The following is a 20,139-nucleotide window of genomic DNA, read 5'->3' on the forward strand; positions in this document are numbered from 1 at the left end:
AGAATCTTCTTAATTGGGGTGCTTCAACACTTCTTTCTCGTTAACTCCTGATTTTTTAGTTATTCTGTAGAAGTTCTCTTTTCCGCTTAAACTTAATTCAGAATTTTCAAATTCAATTCAAGTCTTTAAGTTTTTCTTATTTCAAAAGCCATGTAAATACTGAAATATTTATAAATATGGGAAAGATACCTCATCTAAGTTTTCAGTCCAAAAGGTGTCATAAAACCTACTCTTAAAGAAAAGAATATTTAACTTTTTACTTTCAGGAAGAAATCAAAACCACTCATTGAAACAAGGTACTATACTACAAAAGCAGGTCCTTCCTCCCTCCAGCCCCCACTATTCTGGAAATGTAAACAAAAATTTTAAGTACAAAAGGGATTCTGTGCCTTTTACTTTGAACACTTATTCAGCACCTCAATGTTATTAGGTGTACTTTATGCTTGGCAAAGCAGAAATTATGTATGCTCACACAGCTGTTCAGAGGACTTCAGAGTTTTTTACTACCAAATATCACTGGTAAAGCTAAGCTCTTTGGATGATAAAGGTAGCAGGGAACTGTTCTTATGAAATTCTTGGGTATCTTTCAGGGTATTCTTAAGGGGTAGCTGTCCATTGAGTAGTGCCAGAGGCAGGTTGCAATAAGTGTGATGGTTGCCTAAGGAAGGTACTGGCAAGGTGGTGGTTGGCATCTCGTGTTTATAACCTCTGCAACAGTGTCTCATTTGCATTGAATCTGAATGGTGGAAATCAGGGAGATCAGCTTGAGATGACACCAGAGAGGCCGAGGTACTGGTCATGGCAATAGAGGGTATAGGCCGGAGTTCTCCAAAAAGTCCTTGCTCTGCAGAGTCCAGAACATGGCACCGAGAAAGCATTTCTTTTTTCTTGATGGGCATTTCATATACTAATTGCTTCCAAAACTTAGAATTTAATTTGCTGCTTTTGGGTCCCTTCCACTTGATCAAGGACAAAAGTTTAATGTTGCGCTTTAGTGATTCCACTTCCTGGCAATTCACCTTTTCTTTTAATTCTGTACACTCAATCAAAATCACTTTGATTTCTCCACTGACTAGCATGTTATGGAGTCTGCTTTCCAACTCAAAAATACTCCATCCTCGTCTGAGAATATAGTCTGGAGTTAGCAGGATAATAAGTCTTCTGCTTTGCTCAACACATCTTGTGAGATCTTCAATGTATGCTACAAATCACAGAAAGAGAGAAAGAGTAAAACAAACACATTTCCAGTCTTTAAAGCATCAGGTTTGCACTCTAATAGAGCAAAAAGCCAGTCTTTCACTAAGGAACATCACATTTTCTTTTCTTGTATTGCACATTCGGAAAGTACATTTCCTTAAAAAGAACAATGAAAAAAAAAACTCCGCTTATTAATACTTATTTTCTGTCCCCTCATCATTACTTACAGCATTCTGTTGACTAATACAAAACTCTGACTTCTTCAGAGTTTAGGTGTATTTCAGCTATTTTTATTTATTTAATTATTTAATTCAAGGCAGGCTTCCAAATTTTATCCCAATGTATCTACAGCCCTAGGGGAACAAGTAATCATCAGATTGATGAAAAGAGAAATGGAGCTGTTTAACGAATGAAAGGTCACTGTATTTATGGGTTTGTTTTTGTTTTTCCCATAGTTTTCAACTACTAAACTACCAAACTACCAAACAATTAGCAGGTATGTATAGGAACTACTTCAAAGATAACTTATAGAAATGGTGGAAAATCTCTTCTAGAATCATAGCTTGTTTCTCAGAATGTCTTTTGTTATTGCAATCTTAGGTTCTCCATGTTGCCCTTCAAACTGAGAGATAGAAAAGTGGTTTGTGTGTGCCCAGGAGTTTAATTTAAACCAGCTGCTCTTTGTTCTGGGGAAGAATAAGGGGTGAAGTTACAGGTGGGGGATGGTGTGGAATGAATGGTAAAAGAGTAAAGGTGGAGTCTATCAGTTGAGGAGTCTTTACCCTACTTTGTGGAGCAATTCTGAGAGTGAGGTGACTATGTTATAGTCCTTTCATGGTAGAAAAACACTCAACTAACTCTATATTTATTTATTCCACAGAATAATCCTTTTGCAATCATGTTTCCCAAAATCTGACCTGCCAAAAAGGGAAACACACACATGTGTTAACAAATGGAGACTTGGACACAGGTGCGGCAACAGAAAGCTGTCTTTACTACGTAGAGAACAAGGCCTTGTCTAATGTACAGTGCCCTCTAGCAGAAGCGGTGCTTACAGAAGCATAGCAACATTTGTCACTGCAAATCTGCCCAAGGTTACAGACTGCTTTCAAGGAGTACATAGTGCAGGGCCACCAAACAACCCAGTACAAGCCATTTGAAAAGAGAAACTTATTTTTACAGATGCACATTTTACAGAATCTCTCTTTTCCAGGGTTTTATTTCCACCACTAGGCAGCAAGAACACTTTCACAAGCGAATTTATGAGTAAACTTTCTACACACCCTATAGATAAACAAAAAACTTTTTAAGAGATACACATAGAATTGCCCATTTAACAATTTGCTGTTATTATTGTTTTGGTTTTTACTTAATACATTTTAGGACTTTCTCATGCAGTAGTTACAATGACTGTAAGACAACTTCTAAGTGGAGAGGGGACGTCTTAAGAATTTAAAGAGATTATTTAAGAAAAAAATCAGCATTGAAAACTGTAAAAAACAAAAGTAAAATAAATAAAAACAAAAAAAGTAAAATAAAAACACCACATAAACAACAATGGGGGAAGTTATCACTCTGTAATTATCACTTAGAGAACTGGTGAAACAGAATGGAAGGAAAGGTAGAAAGTTTCAATAGAGTGGAAAAATTCTATCCCAATGTATCAACAGCTCTGACTCTTCATTTTCTTCCTTTCTTTCTGCTCCCAAAAAGAAAGAAGTTATGTGGGAAGCTTCATCATTAGAGGTTGGATCTGTAAGATACAGTAAAATAAACTATCATGCATCTTTCCCATTATTCTTTTCACCTTTCCTCTACATAAAGCAAAGCAAAGCAAAACAAAACCCAAACCCAGAATTATGGCATCAGTGCGGGAGTCCATGAAAATATAGTTTTGCCAGGTAAATTATGAGTTAATTGTTAATTTTTTAGAGGAATTGTTTACAAAATAATTTACCGAGGGGTTATTCCAGGTAGTATTCTTCTCTCATTAATTGTAGTTTTTCATTTAATTAGAAAAATGATCTGTACAAATCTTGTCAGGAGCACATCTGCCACATAAACTGTGCCTTTATGAGCAACACTTTTTCTATGTGTTGGGATGTAGTCTAATTTATTTTTTAACTGTATTTTTAAAAACAAAAGGTTTTTCTCTATATACATACCTCTACTTAAAGAAAAAAAAATTACAATCCAGGTATCCATAGCCTTAAGAGAAACTATACACATACATATTAATTAATTTGATTGGGATTTATGGGCTTTGGCTTTTGCTATTCTTCTTCCTGAATGGGGAAGGGAACAGGGTACAATTTTTCTTCCCATTTGTATGGTTCTCCTCCTTCATCTGTCTTTTATATTTTGCTATTTGACAGCTAAGCCAAATGCAACATTTAGGGTTTGGGGATCTCTTAAAGATTCATTAGACAGAATTTGCATTTTCCTCCAGAAGGAATGACTGTCAGGACAGATCCCACTATGCTCAGTTGCACAGGGTGTGGATGTTGAAGGGAACCTTGGGTAGAGGGAGTGGTCCCTGTCTCCTGCATATTACACTGGCTGTGCTTATCCTGGCAAAGCCTAGTGGAGAGTTGAGGCAACCATCCAGATAATTCCGGCTGAAAACCTGCTGTGGAAGAAAAAAGGACGGAATTATCCTGGTTTGCCCTATATATACATTAATCATATGCACTGGAGTCAGTCAGTCAGTACATCAAAATTTTCCCTGGGTAGACACAGACCAAGTGTCCCAAAGAAAACATGAGCCATTTGTTTGGGCCCTGAATTTTGTGTTCCATTTCACTTGGTGAAAAACCAAGTGGAAGTTTTCAGATGTGGAGCCCACATTTCACTTCTTGGGATAGTGATCAGTGGCTGGGCAACAACCTCAATGTTTGAAAGCAGCTGGGGAGGTGCCTCTAAAAGCTGCCTGGCTCTAAGGAAAAGAAGGAGAGACTGTGCACTAGCTTCCATATTCTGGCTCTCTCTTTGTTTTTCTATGTTTTTTTCTCCACACCACCCCCACCACCAGCTCCTCTCTACCTCCCTCTCTCTTTTTCTGTCCTGTCTCCTTCTTGTCCTTTTATCTCCCTTTTTGCTTTCTTGCTCACTCTTTCTGCCTTTCCCTCTCTTGTTTTCCCTTTCTCTTTTTGTTTATCTCTGTTTACCCCCTTCTTTCCTCCCTTCTTAAGTTTTTACTTTCTGTCTTCTTATCTTTAGGAGAAAAAACAGGACATAGCCATCGTGAAAAATATACGTAAACTAACAAGAGACCAAACAGGTAGAGTTAATATTTTTTATTTCCTAATTTTTAACCAGGGAGTTGTTGCTGGCTTCTACCCAGCAAGTACCCCAAATAATTTCTCTCTTACCCCCAGGTTGCATGTCTACATCCAATGACTGCAAACTAGAGCATGATCCATTAAGAATATGTCTTGTTTTTGCATGGTCTATGAGCAAGGAATAATTTCTTTAAAGGTTGTAAAAAAAAAAAAAGAATATGATGCAACAGAGACCATACATGACTCACAAAGTCAAAAATATTTACTATCTGGGCTTTTACAGAGAAAGTTTGCTGCCCCTGAATTAGAGACCATCAGGGTATTCAGGTTTGGAAAAGTTCCAAGTAAACTAAGCAGAAACAGGTATCATGTTAAGACATTGCTGGTCCATAGTTAGTGTAGTCTCTGACAGGCAGTGGTGTTTGCCATGGTAGAGCTGTGGTTTTGTGGGGGACATTTTAGAAACCTTCAGAAACCATTTTTAAAAGCTTGTTACCAAGAAGAGATAATAAGGAAACTTTTTTTAAAAAGTCCCTAAATCCACAGCACACATGAATATTTATTAAATCTTGCCTTGACTTATTCCAGCAAATTTAGCAACTGAGTACTAGAAATCCCTCAAAGACTCTTTTTTATCCAAATAAAAAAGTATAAAATATCCCATAAATAGAAGGTCATTAAGTTATTTCTTTGTAGATTTTGGTTTGAAGCAACCTATGATGACAAAAAAAAAAAAAAAAAAAGATTAAAGAGGCCTGGGTCTGATAGTCTTCTGCTTCTCTAGGCAAAGCTGTGAAACCATACCAAATTATCAGACACAAAATAAAGCTAATTAGATTTAAATTATTTGTGATCTTCACAACTGGTAAAGAAAAAATCCCCTTGAACATAGTTTTGATAGGGGTGCTTGAGTTGGTATAAATTCATTTTTCACATTATAAGTGCAAGTGCAAAGAACCTTTTTTCATTTGTTTATCCTGAGAGTTGACAGAAATTAGGAAATATTCTAGAAAGGAAATGCATAGTCACTAGGCCCACTTTGGGGTGTGTACTTATTAGAGAATGAAGAAAGTTTAAGCCAATAGGAAACAAGGAAAGTGACAAATTAAAACTATTAAAAGGAAAGCAAATTCAATTTAAAAAATTCTTTCGGGGCAGTTGTATAAACCAAAATTACAGTGCATCTAGAAAAGTAGAATTAGCTCTACAAAAGTGACTTGGAAACAGGACACTTATTTAAAAAAAAGCGTAACTGAAGAAAGAAATAAAGCAGTAAAATAGAAGCAGGAAGAATGGCAGCCCTAAGAAATTGCTTCTACTGTGATGTGTATACTTTCCCAAAAGAACTCGGTACTCTTATAAATCTCGGGCGCTGAATCTGTTGCAGATGTAGGCAGAAGAACAAGTGAGAAAAAAAAAAAACCTTATATATTTAGGAATGTCCATGAGGTCTTGCTTCTGCCTACTAACCTGATTTATCAGGTTATCAAACTAATCAATTAGCTTCTTGTAAATAATCTTATGTCAGGGTCATTTTTAGGGGTAGTTGGCGTATTTTTAAAAATTAAAAGACAACTAATCTATAGACAAAGACACAATTTACTATTTTTCCAGGTTCAAATAATAATGGTTTTTATACCCACAGCTATGTACATCCATTAACAGACAAATCATTAAGATGAGAAAGGATGCATTAATATAGATACTAATTCATTAATTTTTGGCTAACATTAGCTAACTCATAGATATCAACAGTGGTATTTCTAAAACCTATGGGTTAATATTTTAAGACTTAAAATCAAGATTTAATCTCTAAATTGACATCAGAAATGAGTTCTTTGTAATTGATTGAGATGGGTCCTTTCCTTTAACTGGTATGGAGAAACCAGCAAAAATAATATAGGTTTCCTATGTATCAAAGAAAAATGTATTATTCAGCAATATATATTTGGAGAAAACTATTCACCCTCTGGTATAACTAGACACTTACAGTGAGGTACTTTATAATGTAGTCTCACTGAAAATACTATATGCATCTTAAATAATGAAGCTTAATACTAACCTGTTGAAAGAGTTATATAGGTTGACAACCTGACTTTGTCTGCTGATATTACTAAAGATCTGGGTCTTGATTCTGCCTCTGGCAGATGTAAGATTCTGCCTGTGTTGTCTGCCACAAAGATTGAGGCAATAAAATTTTTATTTAACTAGGTGTATGTGTGGGAAGGAGGGGCTTTCTAAACAGTGTGTGGTATTATTTACCCTACAAAAACTTTCCCTTTCTCCTCCCTCTCCAAGTCCTTGGCTTGATATTTCATAGATAGTTCATTGGCTTAAATTTTTTGGTAAGCATTCTGTTCTCTACTGAGTAATGTTAAGGATACTAATTAATTATTATTAATAGGTTGGTTGATCAATGGCAAACATGGGTTTGCTGTGACCTTGCAAGTATAGTGAACTATATTTATTCAGTTTTGACTTTGAAGACTGTTATTTCTGATAATGAATCCCTTACTTTTACTGTTACATTTTACCTATGGATGGGTGGGTAGGGAAGCATAACAGTAGGCAGAATCTACTCTGGAATATTATCCTCATCTCTAAATTCTTTCTAATCTCTCTTCACCTCTTTCCTGAGAGTAAAGATAGGTAATGGAAAACATTCAGAGAATATTGAGGTGGAGAGTAGCAAACAAAACAAAAACAAAAACAAAACAAAAAAACCCAAAAAAAAAACAAAAAACAAAAAACAAAACACCCTGCAAAATGTCCTTTCCCTCCTCTTTTTTCCCTTACCCTCATGCCCTAGAAACTTGCAGATGGAATTAGTTTCATTCAGTGCAATCTTATGAATAGGAACAAGACTACCTGCTCTTTAAATTGTCTTTTCTGTGGCTCCTTTGTACTTAAAGACAGTTTTATCCAGGTCTTCTGATCCTTCTTTTTTTTAAGGTGTCTGTTCTTTGTGCCCCTCAAGCAGCAGACTTCTTGATTGAAATTATACACAGTTCTTTCTTAACCTCAAACTCTCGTGAGAAACTTTAGTCCATTGACATCAGCACATTTGGGGGCATATTGGGGTACAATTCCCTTTCTCTTGACTTTAACATGAAGGGGATAGTGGGCATATCTAATTTTATTCCATTTGAGTTAATTGCTTACAATGTGTTAAATTTCCACGGTTGTGCCTGTCACCCCTGCCTCACAGTTTTTAAGTCACAGACATCAGAATGCCTAGAAAAGGATTTTATTACTCCCTAAGGAAAATTTACTTGAATAGTGTCCAATATGTCCAGCTATTAGAGGAACTATTGGCAATGGGTACTTACAGATCCATGTACAAAAATATTTTTTGCATGCCTCACTTAGAAGTGACTAGGGATCATCTGACACCAGATGTATTCTCCACTCATTTGTCATTCTACTGTCAGCACAATCACATGGCTAGCACTAAGTATTAGAAAACTGAAGATTAGAATAGTGAGGAAATGTAAGAATGTAATCAGACATTATCATTTTCCCTTAAATTACTGAAGGAGTTATGGGATTCTTGAGTTTCACTCACTCAATTACTCCTTCAGTAATACTGATACTTGAGGCCAAATTCATAAATATAACTTCATCAGACAGAGATGATCAAACATATATGTGACAGTATCTTTAGTATACTAATGTCTTTCTCTAGTGTAATAATGCATGAATAACTCACATAGAGATCCCCTCAGTCTTTCTATGAATAGAAGGGAACATTAAGATAAATCATTTTGAAGGAATTTATTCTCTTCAAAGTCTACTTAGATATTTGTAGATTTTTCTGAAGTTTCAGACAGAACAGACTCAATTTTTAATTGTTAATAAATATTACATAGGTATTTTTAAGTATTTTTAAGTACCTTGATTGCTTTCTTTTAAAGGCAAGCAACAGCTACAGGATTGGGTTGTTTCTACTTTTAGTCTTAGAATGTTATTTTCTCCACCTGATCAGTGGCCTTGAGCCTAATTCAATAACATTTTATATTTTTATGTTTTTTAATCCTTGCAGAAACACTGAGATAAGATGGTATAAAGAACCTACATGGTACTCATCCAAAAATGTCCCCAATCTCAGGATCTCAATTGCACAGCTGGGTTCTATTGGTCACATGTCAGCTTCAGAGCACATCTGTTCATTCCTCAAGGATCCACTAGGCCCCATGAACAAAATGTGCTCTGTGTACAGTACTTTACACCACAAAACCCAGCAGCTGCAGGGGTGAGAAAATCTCTACTTCTCAAGTTTGTGTCTCTAGGCAGTTTGAGTAGGGTGTTTTCTATCTGGCTTTCTTTTGGTTGTCTGTCAGTTCTGACATCCAGACGCCTGTTGGCAACAAAGTTGCTTTTGCTATTCTCAGGACAGATGTTTCTAGCCTGGGAAGAGACAAACCAAATTTTTACTGGAAAGTAGGAATTCTTGCCACATTCAGGCACCAAACCTGAGAAAACACAAGGAAGATCTTGGCTACAGGCTCAAGAATGGAAAGGTAGGCCACTGCCAGGAAAATAATGTCCAGAGCTGAAGACTTTTAGTTTTAGCCTTTATGAAAAAAATATTTGTGTCAAATCTCCCCATCTCTGCTGCCTCATGATGGCCAAAGGACACTTTCCTAGTAGGGCACGTGGAAACAGTGCAGACACAACCTCATCTTGGAAAGTAACATCTTTCTATTGAAGCATTTTGAGAACTGTTGGTCATATGAGGAAGAGAGAGACTGAGAGGGAGACAGAAGATGGGTGGAGTTCCCTTCATGTATTTTGAAACTGTATGCACTGGAAAGGTATGTGTGCTAATGAGATTGAGTTGGAATACCATGAGAGTGGTGCAAAAGAAACTGAAGATACATCAAAAGTGAAGATATTAAACATTAATGGGTTAATGACATAGACCTCATTAATTTGATTCATAGAAAATTATTGTTGTACATCAAGGATGATATTATGAAGTCTGCCTTTACAATCCTCAAAGACCTCATTGCTAGTTTTTGGAGGAAGGAGTAGTCTTGGGTCAACATATTTTAAAAGAGATGTGAGGGACAAGCATAGCTTATAATATTGTAACTAGTTTTTCCCCCCAGGAATGTGTCTATATTTATATAGCATAACCTGTTAAATCTGTACCAATGGCTGCAAATACAGACCACAGAAGCTTCTTTAATAACACACATACACCATGTCCAAAATTTTCTACTCTGTCATTCATGTGTAAATCAAGTATATTATTCATATACTTCATCAACTTCCTGAATGCATGCTAAAAATGCCAAGAAAAAACTCGTTAATCGTGACATGGTGACTGCTCAGCCAGCTCTAAAATGTTGATGGAAAAAGAAAAATTGTCAAAGGGCCTTTTTAAGAACTTCTGCAGGTTACACTCGCAAATCAGAATTCAGAGAACATGAATTTCCTCATTTAGGAAGGAAGGATTAAAATCAAACACCCTCCAGTGGTTGCATCTAAAAACTGCATAGTTGTCCCAAATGGCTTACTTATAAAAGGAGTCTTCCTGTGCACCATTGAGTACACAGAATCCAAATCCCTGCTCAATCTGATGGTTGTATAATCTCAAAAAAATTAAGTGATCTTCTATGGACTATAAAATCTCTAACATCCTAATGACTTCTTGGGTGTTTCTATGTTAAGTTCTTTAAATGTCAGGGTATACTAGGTGACAACTTCCTAACATTTCTTCTTATTCAGTGAGTTACAGTCCCCAACTCAAATCTTGTAGCTTAGAGCTAGGAAATATGGCTTATATAAGCCTCGCACTCTATTGTCAAAGAGGATGTTCAGATGTGTCTTTGATACACTGAAACAACTAATTTCAATCAATTTAGCCAAACAACTAGCTAACTCAATGAGGTGTAAAATATTTTACCACCTGTTGACTACATTGACCCACTGTGTTGATTAAATTGACCAGTCAGGTCACCAAAATAGACTATATGGGAGCATTAAGAAGACATAATTTGGGAATGCATCTCTTTCACCTTCATGCTGCCTAGGTCTGACTCTCACCTATGCACAATAGCTTCTTCTTTACATAATAAGCTAATGTCATCTACTGAGTCCTAGGTAAAGTGACTCTCTTGTGTTCTATATTATCCCCATTTCCCTTTCTGATGTATACAATGGCAAAGCACTGTTTTCCATTTCAGAAGAACTGGTGGAGTTGATAAAGACTGCCTATTGTGGTGCCAACAATTTTGGAAGGCAAGAAGACAGAAAGCCCAGCACCACATTGAATCCTATTGAAGATGACTTAACAGAGAGTACAAATTCCACTTTGGTAATGACATTACTTTAATACAATTTAGGATATAACTCTAAAAATTGATGTTGCAAAATTTTTACATTTAAAAAGATACTCATGACAAAGTAGAAAAAATAAATAGTAATATTTAATAAATTAAAATAGTAAAGAAATGCTTTTAATTTTATATCAATGTTAAACCCCTTTTAGTATTCTTTTGAATATAAAAAAATAAAAACAATATACTCTTTAGCCTAGTTTAAGGACTGAGGCTATTCATATGAATTACTCACAATTTTTTTTTCTCCCAGTAGAAAGCTCCTTTTTAGCTTTCACGTTTGCCTTGTTAACGAAAAATGCCATTTAGACACTATCATGCAAAAATTTAAAACCTGACTTACTTCATTCTCATTATTTCCTCCTATCTTAGACACTGCTCAAACAAAATCAACAAGCACCTATGAAGCATTCAATGAGCTCAAGTTTTCTGCTAGATGATGACAGGAATATGGGATAAATGAAATATAGTCTCTGCCCTCATGGAGCTTATAATCTTCCTCAGTAGATAAAATATAAATAGATGGGAAACTATATAAAATAATAAAATAAAATGTCACAGGAGTAAAAAAGTTTATAGGCCAAAAAGTGACTTTATGTGTGAACTTTGGGCTGGAGAAATTATTATGGACCTTTTTTTTTAAAGATTTTATTTATTTATTTGACAGACAGAGATCACAAGTAGGCAGAGAAGCAGGCAGAGAGAGGAGGAAGCAGGCTCCCTGCTGAGCAGAGAGCCTGATGCGGGGCTCAATCCCAGGACCCTGGGATCATGACCTGAGCTGAAGGCAGAGGCTTTAACCCACTGAGCCACCCGGCGCCCCATTATGGGCCTTTTATACAGGCAGTGATATGGAGAAGAGTAAATAAGATTTGTAAAGGTATAAAAGGCTAGCATGAACAAAAGCATTACAAGGACACACAATGTATATTGTGGGAGGCTGCAATAAGGCTTGAGACAAGGACCAAACCAGGCCCTGACTTGTGCCTCCTTTAAAGTCCGAATAACCTAACAAAAGGTTTAGGAAGGGAAAAGTTGAGTAGCACTGAGAAAGGGTCTGTGCTATGTGTTGTGCGCTCGCCTACATGACTTCCCACATGCTTGCTAAACAAATGAGAACAATTCGGTTGGGGTCATAAGTTCATGGCTGGTCCTTGCTGCCCTAGTACAGCCCATAAATTACTTTCAGGTTTGCTGTGTCAGTACAGAACAATTGTACTGGCATCAGCCATTTGGTGTCACGAGGTCTGCTTATAGTTAATTGTGAAACTTATTATGGGAACTCGTGGTTGTTTAACTAGACACAGATGTATTGCTTCTCCTATTGTAATATCACTATATATATGGCCTTAATGCTTTAAATAAACTTAGCACTGTTGGACATCGTCCTCAGTGCTCCTCCTGCCCCCATCTCTCTGCTTCTCGAGTTCTTTTCTTCATCCTCTTACCCTCACGTTCCTGGTCGATTTGTCGCACCGGCCACGACAATATATCAAAGGCACAATATGGTTACAGTGAAAGGTGTAAGGAAATGGTAAAAAACAAGTTTAGGAGATTGATCTGGGCTAACACCAGACTATAGGAGTGTTTAACTGATGATTATGGATTTTATCCTACAGGAGATGCTGAACAATTTAAGGTTGAATGGGGAAGTGATATGATCAAGAAATTATACATATTTGAGGAAATAGATGGATGAGAGGAATACTAAGAAAGGCAGAGAGTAATCAACATTGTAGTAATGAGGTGATTAGGGCCTACACTAGAAGTAAAACTGAGAATGGAAAAGATGAAACAGACACTGGATTTAGGAGAGAGATACAGAAGAATCAAAGATGACTCAGAGGTATCAACAGGTTCCTTGGGGTTCAATCAATGTAGAACTGGTATCTCAAGTCATAAAGGTGAAAAGAACTACAGAAAGAAAAGAGTGGAAGACTGTGAGAAGGAGCTTGGGGAATTATTACATTTGTGGTACAGGGAGTAATTGACCAGTAAATACTGTTTTCTTTGTTTCTTTCTATGTACATTTAAGTGTGCATATTCACGTGCATACAGAAACATAGATACATATGCATTCTGAGAAAAGAGATAAACAACCAAAAATCAAGTGTTTCAAATTATCTCCTTTCAGTTTAGTGAACTTGGTGGACAGCTGATGATCTGAATAAATGTTTTGGAGTAATAGCATGATCTAATAGACTGAGAACCAGAGTCAAATAGATCCAGATTCTAATCCTAGCTCTACCATTTGCCAGCTATCTGATCTTGGACTACTTGAACTTATTTTCTTATCTGTAAGTTAAGGATAATGGTATCAACTCTTTTTCTACATAGGGTTATTATAAACATGAAATGAAATTATGTGAAGATATTTTATATACTGTGAAGTATGGGAAATATAAGCTTTTTAATTTTGTTATCACATGGGCACAAATTATCATATTCTGATTTGTAGTCACATTTTAACCCCCCTCAAGGATATTAATATAGAATCATATGCAAACTAATTCTAGCAGTTGTATTTACCTTCAATGGCATTTTAAACTCTTTGAAGACAGGGTCATATTTTAAGCTTTCCTGTATTCCCCTTACACTTTAGCCTGTACAGCACTCTGAACATGAACAGGAACTAAATATATATTTTTTACTTTAACCTGAATTTATTCTAAAAGCTCAAATATAGCTTTCAATATGTAGCATAATTTAAAAGTAACATTCAAGCCCAGAGCCTCTTTAAAATAATTTGAATACACAGTGAGTTCTATACCCAATAGTCTCATATACCTTTTTTTTTAACGTGTTTTTTTCCAATAAATCTGGAAATGAGTAACAAGGCATATTTTCAGTTATTAGTGACAACGAATGTAGGTATAAGTAGAAGGACAATGACAGAAGACCAGCTTTGGAACTGAAATGCGTTGAAAAGGCTTTGACTTATATATTTTTTTAAGGATCATCATTTTCTTAGAGTGCTAAGGCAATGTAATTAAAAAATACCATTAAGGCGCAATACCTAAAATGTAAAACCATAACTAAAACGCAAGTGAGAGTACCTTTTAAAAAATTTGCACGCCAGGACACAGACATAGTGGAGAAATTTGAATTTAATAAAATCTCCTATGAGAAACAATTATCTAAATACTTGGTTCTGACATCTGAAACCTCCATATAACTTCATAAAAGAAACAAAAATTTTAAATACAAAACTGAAAGTACTTACTTCCACTTGGAATGAGGTCCCTTTCTGGGATGAAAAGTTTATATCCATAGTGTTTTTCCAGGACATCTGGCAGTATTTCAAGAGCAAACTGCTCTTCTTCAGGATTGTCATACTCTAAAGTATCTTGGTCCACTTTTGTGTAAGACAGATAGGCATCATATTCCTTGTTGTCTTAAATACAAAGAACAACAAGTGGGTTTTATGTATTAGTAGGTTCTCTTTAACTACTAAATGTCTATAACCATTAACAGGCTGAACTAAACAGTATAATTAGTGACTGTCATTTACAATTAGGAAAAAAAAATAAACCACATGCCATGTTATAAGAAATCTGGTACATTTCCACGTAACCTAGTCATATGATATGAGCTTAAACAGTCATGGTAATGGGAAACCTATAGTCAGGACAGAATAAAAGAGAATTATTGTTTGTGACTTTTGGTGACTATACATATTTGTGATGTTCAGTGATGTGTGAATGATTAGCTCAGTGTGTTTGAATGCAGGACTAAATAGACCAAAGTCATGGATTTGAACTTTTTGTGTGCCAGTTGGCTTGGCTCTGTTACTTGGTCACGGGCTATATACCTCGTTTGCACAAATATGTGCAAGAGATCCAAGAGGGGCTAGGCCCTAGAGTCTGAAAGATCAAAATAATCCAGCCTCACTCCTGGAGACACTACTCACAACACATGCCATATTTCCAGTTGGTTAGTATCGTCATCTTCATATACAAAAAGTAGTTCATTATCAAATATTAGAGACAGCAGCTGGGTTTTATACAAGTGCATTGTCTGTCATTCTTGTTCAATCCACGGCCAACTAATTTGACACAAACTTCCAAAAGAAGCCTTTGTTTCAAAATATACATCCTTCCATTGTTGCTAAATTAGGTTTTCCCTTCACACACTTAGGGAATTAACTATGCTTTGAGAAAGTATTTTTTTTTCCTCCTTTGCTGTGTTGGCTCTCTCTCTCCAGCCTCTCCAAAGAGAAAATGTAAAATGTTCACATATTTTTTCCTCTAAAAATTATTAATACAACCACTCAAGTTATTAGTCCCCATTGGTTTTAGAAAAGCCACATGGGAAAAGTTATAGTGGTTTTCTAAATTCCCTTATTTATAGAAAATTATTTTTAAAAGTTAATATAGTGAACACAGACTTAAGTGAAACTGTTAATATTTAGTAAACCTTGTTACTTGCAAATAATAATTTTAAAAGATAGGCAAATATTTCAGGGTTTGTTTCTAAACCTCATCAATATTTTCCATTAAAGCAGACCTGATTATAATATAGCAAATCCTGACCAAAACGTAATTTACAGAATGAAGCAGCCACTCATCTATACCATTAATGATTTAGTTCTACCTACTGAAGGAGAAATAAATGATAGGTATATGGAGACATATAAATATCTTAGAGTAGAAGTATGTGGCACACCCTGATTATCTAGTGATATCTGAAGCAGGATTATATTTTTCTAATTCTAGTAAGATTCCAGTCTTCACCACCCCCACATGAAAGGAACTCTGGTTATTTACGTTATGATGGTGCCTGAAGACAAGAGGCTTTTCTTTAGCATGTCCTCTGGCTGGAAAAGGCTTCCATAAACCTTGGTTGGGTTACTTGATTGCCAAGAAGCAGATGCACATGAAGGACTGCCCTGGATAGTTGAGATCATTTGGCTTACAAATGGGGCACATTCCACTCGTATGCATAAAACACCACTTGGAAGTGAGAATGTTCATAAGCAATACTAATGTAAGAACCTCCTGGTAATCTTAGCACCTCTGCCACTGTTCCAATCAAGCTCAGGATGCACCTGCAAGTCCTTGACTTTCTCCAGCTATAATTACTCACCTGGGACTTAGAGCTGCTGATGATACACAGCTGGAAGAATAAAATAGGCCAAAGGACAAACAGATCCATTCCTATGAACAGAATGTATTTCATTGTTCTTAATGGATGGTGCTGCTGCCTCAAATTCCATAATGTCAGACTAGACCCTTGTTTCCTCTGATTTTGATGACATTTCTGCTTTGCAAACTCCTTAAATTCAACTACTTATTAATTTATTCAGCAGTGATTTGTTGAGCATCTACTATGAGCTAACCATCTGCAATGACTACCTCTTTCACTCATTTGTCCAGGCCTTTATATTTTTGTCTCTATTGTTTATCCTAAGACTATTTGCCCTCCAAACATGCCTAAACTCACATATTCCTCGTCCCTACTTGCTTCACCTATACCTTAATATAGGTGATGCTACAGACTTTCTTCTAGAAAAATATTGCCATATTTGCATATCTCAAATTAATTTGTGATAAAGAACGTGGATGTCTTTGATATGTGTTAACACCCAACATGTCTGGATAATAAATTTTACCTAACATTCTAGAAACACACCATTCTTTTGGGAAAGTGTTGCTTCTGATTTTAGTCCTGTCCCTTTAAAATGAATTAAATATTTAAAGAATTTAAAGAATTAAGAGTTTATGGTGGCTGGACAGAACAGGAAGAGTGCTCTCAAAGCCACCATGTCAGATGTCCCAGAAGCTCTAAGATGCCAGTTAGTGAGCAAGCAGCGATGCAGATGCCACAGTTTAAAAAACGCACTTCAGCCTTATATAGGCAGCCAAGAAAATCTCATGAATAGCCACAGCTGTTGCTCTTAGAGAGGAGCAAGATGGAAGAGCAAAATCAACAACATGATGTAAATAAGGTTAACAACAAGGCCTGAAAATTGTTTTAAAACCAAAAGGCAATTAAGTAACACCACTTTGCTAGGCAAGGCTAATGAGCCTTCTTCTGTGTTAAATCATGCTGACTAAGCTCATCTAAGGAACCAGAAAATAGAGCACAATGCAGATGGCAGAGACAAGAAAGAGAGCTTGCACAGCAATCACCATACGTATATTGTTCCCAGTGAAGAGAGAAGTTATGAGGAAGGGAACCAAACTGAAGAATTTTCCTGTTGTCACTCCTGTCCTTCCAGTTTTCAAAGCTCATTTTAATCCTGTTCATCACCAGGAAGCCATTCCTGTTTACAACCCAGTTCTAGGGCTATGTTAAACACAGTGCTAAACCCTTAGCTTCTAAAGTGCAAAGACTGTGTAACATTGTGGATTATTATATCCCTAGTGCCTACTATAGTATGTGTATGTGTGTTGATCCAGATGAGGAATATAAGTAAATATATCATACATAAAGCCTACCACATAGTAGACACTTAATCAATATTTAATGACTGAACAACTCAAAGGTCAAATAAATGAAGCTATCATTGGTGGATTAAAATGAAATGACGTTTATAAAGAATGACTAAGAAGTAAAAGTCTGTTGGATTGATTTTATTTTATAAAAACAAGGCATTTTTATAAGAACTTTCAGAAAATGCTACTATACATATGAATTAAAGAGAAAATATGAACAAAACGTATAAGGGTAAAACTAGGATGTGTCCATGAAATGCCAAAGTACTTAAAGAAATGAAAAATTTGGAAGTTATCTAGCTGATATTTGGCATCATGAAACCAAGTATTTCTAATAGAGCTTTAATGTTCATTTATTCATCCTCACCACATACCTGCTGACTTTTTAGTATTCCATTCAGCTAGTACAGGTTGTATATTTAAGGTCTAAGTTTCCATGTAGGAATAAAAAAATATTTGAATTCTCCTTCCTAATGAAAACCCTTAAAGTCCCTTCCTTCCACATTACATTTTCTCCCTAAAACAACAGGTTTGGAACCAGTACATACAATTTTCTAACCAAAATGCTCTAGATTTTTGTCATTTTTTACTACATGGACCACACTGGAGATATAGATGCAAAGTAGAAAATTTAATCCTGAAATGTCCTATGATGCTAGCATGGATTAAGTCTTACAAATATGTACTACAACTGATCAGTTAATCTGGATTCTTGGGTATGGGTGATGAATATCATTAATTATTGCAGATTAACTTAATAAATTGTATCATCACAGAGGTTATTGACAAATTGCTTATATTCATGACTCAAAACAAATTAATCACAGGAGCCTTCCTTTCATGTTCTTTCATTTAGACAATGTGTCTTCTATATTCCCCAGTTGGATAATTTAGCCACTTGTTGGCACCTGTGAATCAGTAACTTTTTCCTCAGTATTACATTTCATCTAGTTATTTTACATGTGCAAGAAAGAAGTCAGATTTTTTCTTTTTGTTTCAATTTATTAACATATAGTGTATTATTTGTTTCAGGGGTACAGGTCTGTAAATCATCAGTCTTACACAATTCACGGCACTCACCATGGCACATACCCTCCCCAATGTCCATCACCCAGCCACCCTATTCTCCCCTCTCCCCTCCAGTAAACCTCAGTTTGTTTCCTGAGATCAAAAGTCTCTTAGGGTTTGTCTCCCTTCCCAGTCCCATCTTGTTTCATTTTCCCCTCCCCTCCCCCCATCCACACCCTGCCTTTCAAATTCCTCTTATCAGAGAGATCATATGACAGCTGTCTTTCTCTGATTGAGAAGTCAGATTTTTCTTTATTAATTGCTATATATAGAAACTGACCATACTTTCATATATATTGTTGGAGCACATAATTACGGTTGGAACAGACCCTAATCTCTCATTTTGAAACTATGTCTGAATAAGGGTCTATAATACTTTTAAATGGCTGCTATAATAATTAGATAGATATACTGCTTTGATAAAGAGCATGCATATGTACTCATCAAAAAACATTCAACATTTCTCTAATTGACTATGAAAATGTAAGTCAATTAAAATCCACTCATCATTATTTACATAATAGAAAACATAGGACCAATATTGAAGATTCCTCAAAATTTTTTTACAGTCATCACCCTGCCCTTCTTCTACCACTATAAAAATAAACAAAATCATGAATCCTTCTTCTTTAAGACCATGATCTTACAAAAACAAACAAAAGCTCTAACCTTCATTATTTTAATATAATGAAACGTAGAATCAAAATCTGACTTTTTAATGACTTAAAAATGGACTTCTTTTTAATCTTGGTTTACCTAAGGGGTTTCACACATATATTTCCAAGACTTACAGTAGTTTGTGGCTGAGGACTTTATGCATATCAAGTTACATGTCATGATTTCATATTGGTATTGATTTGATATATGGTAATTTATTCTCTTGAAAAATTAAATCATTTTTGAATGTTCAAAGAAACAAGGCTCAATACAATGCTTTATTGATATTTCATTCAAAAGATTTCTAGGGCCCTAGATGGCAAATATAAGGAACTTATAAACTACATTCTGAATTTCTATCCTTTAGGTCATTTTTGAGACTGGTTCTACAATCATCCAAAATATGTGGATCCAGATGCACTGTGAGATTTAAAAAAGACTCTTCATAGCTTTTAATCTGTTTCTTAAATGATTTATTTATTTTTTCAATGTTAGGAATGGCTAAAAATGATCTGTACCTAAATCTGAATTTTCTGGAGGAAAATAATGGAATTGATTCTTAATTTATTTCTTAGTAAGGGGAAGGGTTTTGACAGCAATTGTTTTAGTTCCAGATCAGTTCATGTCTCCTTGTTAAGCTATTTATTTGGAAATAGTGTCAAACATACAAAAATAAAATATTTTCAAAGAACGTCTTTATATCCTTTACCCAGATTGTCCTGTTGTTAATATTTTCTCCCCTTTGTTCTTTCTTGATAAATACATAAATTTTTTTCTGAACTGTTTGAGGGGTAACTTGCTTTAGTCTGAGCCCTGTAACTCTAAATATTTCATCATATATCTCCTAAGATTAGGGATATTCTCCTACCTAATCAAAAATTCATGCCTTTTTATTGAAATTGAACAGGATACAGCTTACCATTGGTAGTTTCATCACCTCCAAAATGCTGTCGGTAGAAGAGCATCAGTTCAATATTGTAGCATTTGTAGATGATCACAAGAAGTACAAGGAGGAGGAAGATTGCTCCCAGACCTCCTGCAAGTTCAATTTTGTAGATTAAATCTGGAACCAATAGAATAAACAGGAAAGGGTAATTAAATCAGCAACACTTGGGATCTTTCCATACTTCTAGTCTGTAAGATGTACAACCCGTT

General features: G+C 35.6%; 1 protein-coding gene across 1 annotated transcript in view; it reads right to left on the bottom strand.

Moving 5' to 3' along the window:
- Positions 1–503: 503 nt before the first annotated feature.
- Positions 504–20,139, bottom strand: part of LOC111161285 (interleukin 1 receptor accessory protein like 2) — a 645,149-nt gene continuing 625,513 nt past the window's right edge. Inside the window, exons 8-10 of the mRNA XM_022524867.1 lie at positions 19,904–20,047; positions 14,046–14,216; positions 504–1,201 (exon numbers count right to left, since the gene is read on the bottom strand). Of these exons, the coding sequence (XP_022380575.1) occupies positions 504–1,201; positions 14,046–14,216; positions 19,904–20,047 (1,013 nt within the window). The remainder of the gene's footprint in view (positions 1,202–14,045; positions 14,217–19,903; positions 20,048–20,139) is intronic.

This window comes from Enhydra lutris, unplaced genomic scaffold (genome assembly GCF_002288905.1).
Source record: "Enhydra lutris kenyoni isolate GAN:26980312 unplaced genomic scaffold, ASM228890v2 scaffoldscaffold83, whole genome shotgun sequence".
Lineage (NCBI taxonomy): Eukaryota > Metazoa > Chordata > Mammalia > Carnivora > Mustelidae > Enhydra > Enhydra lutris.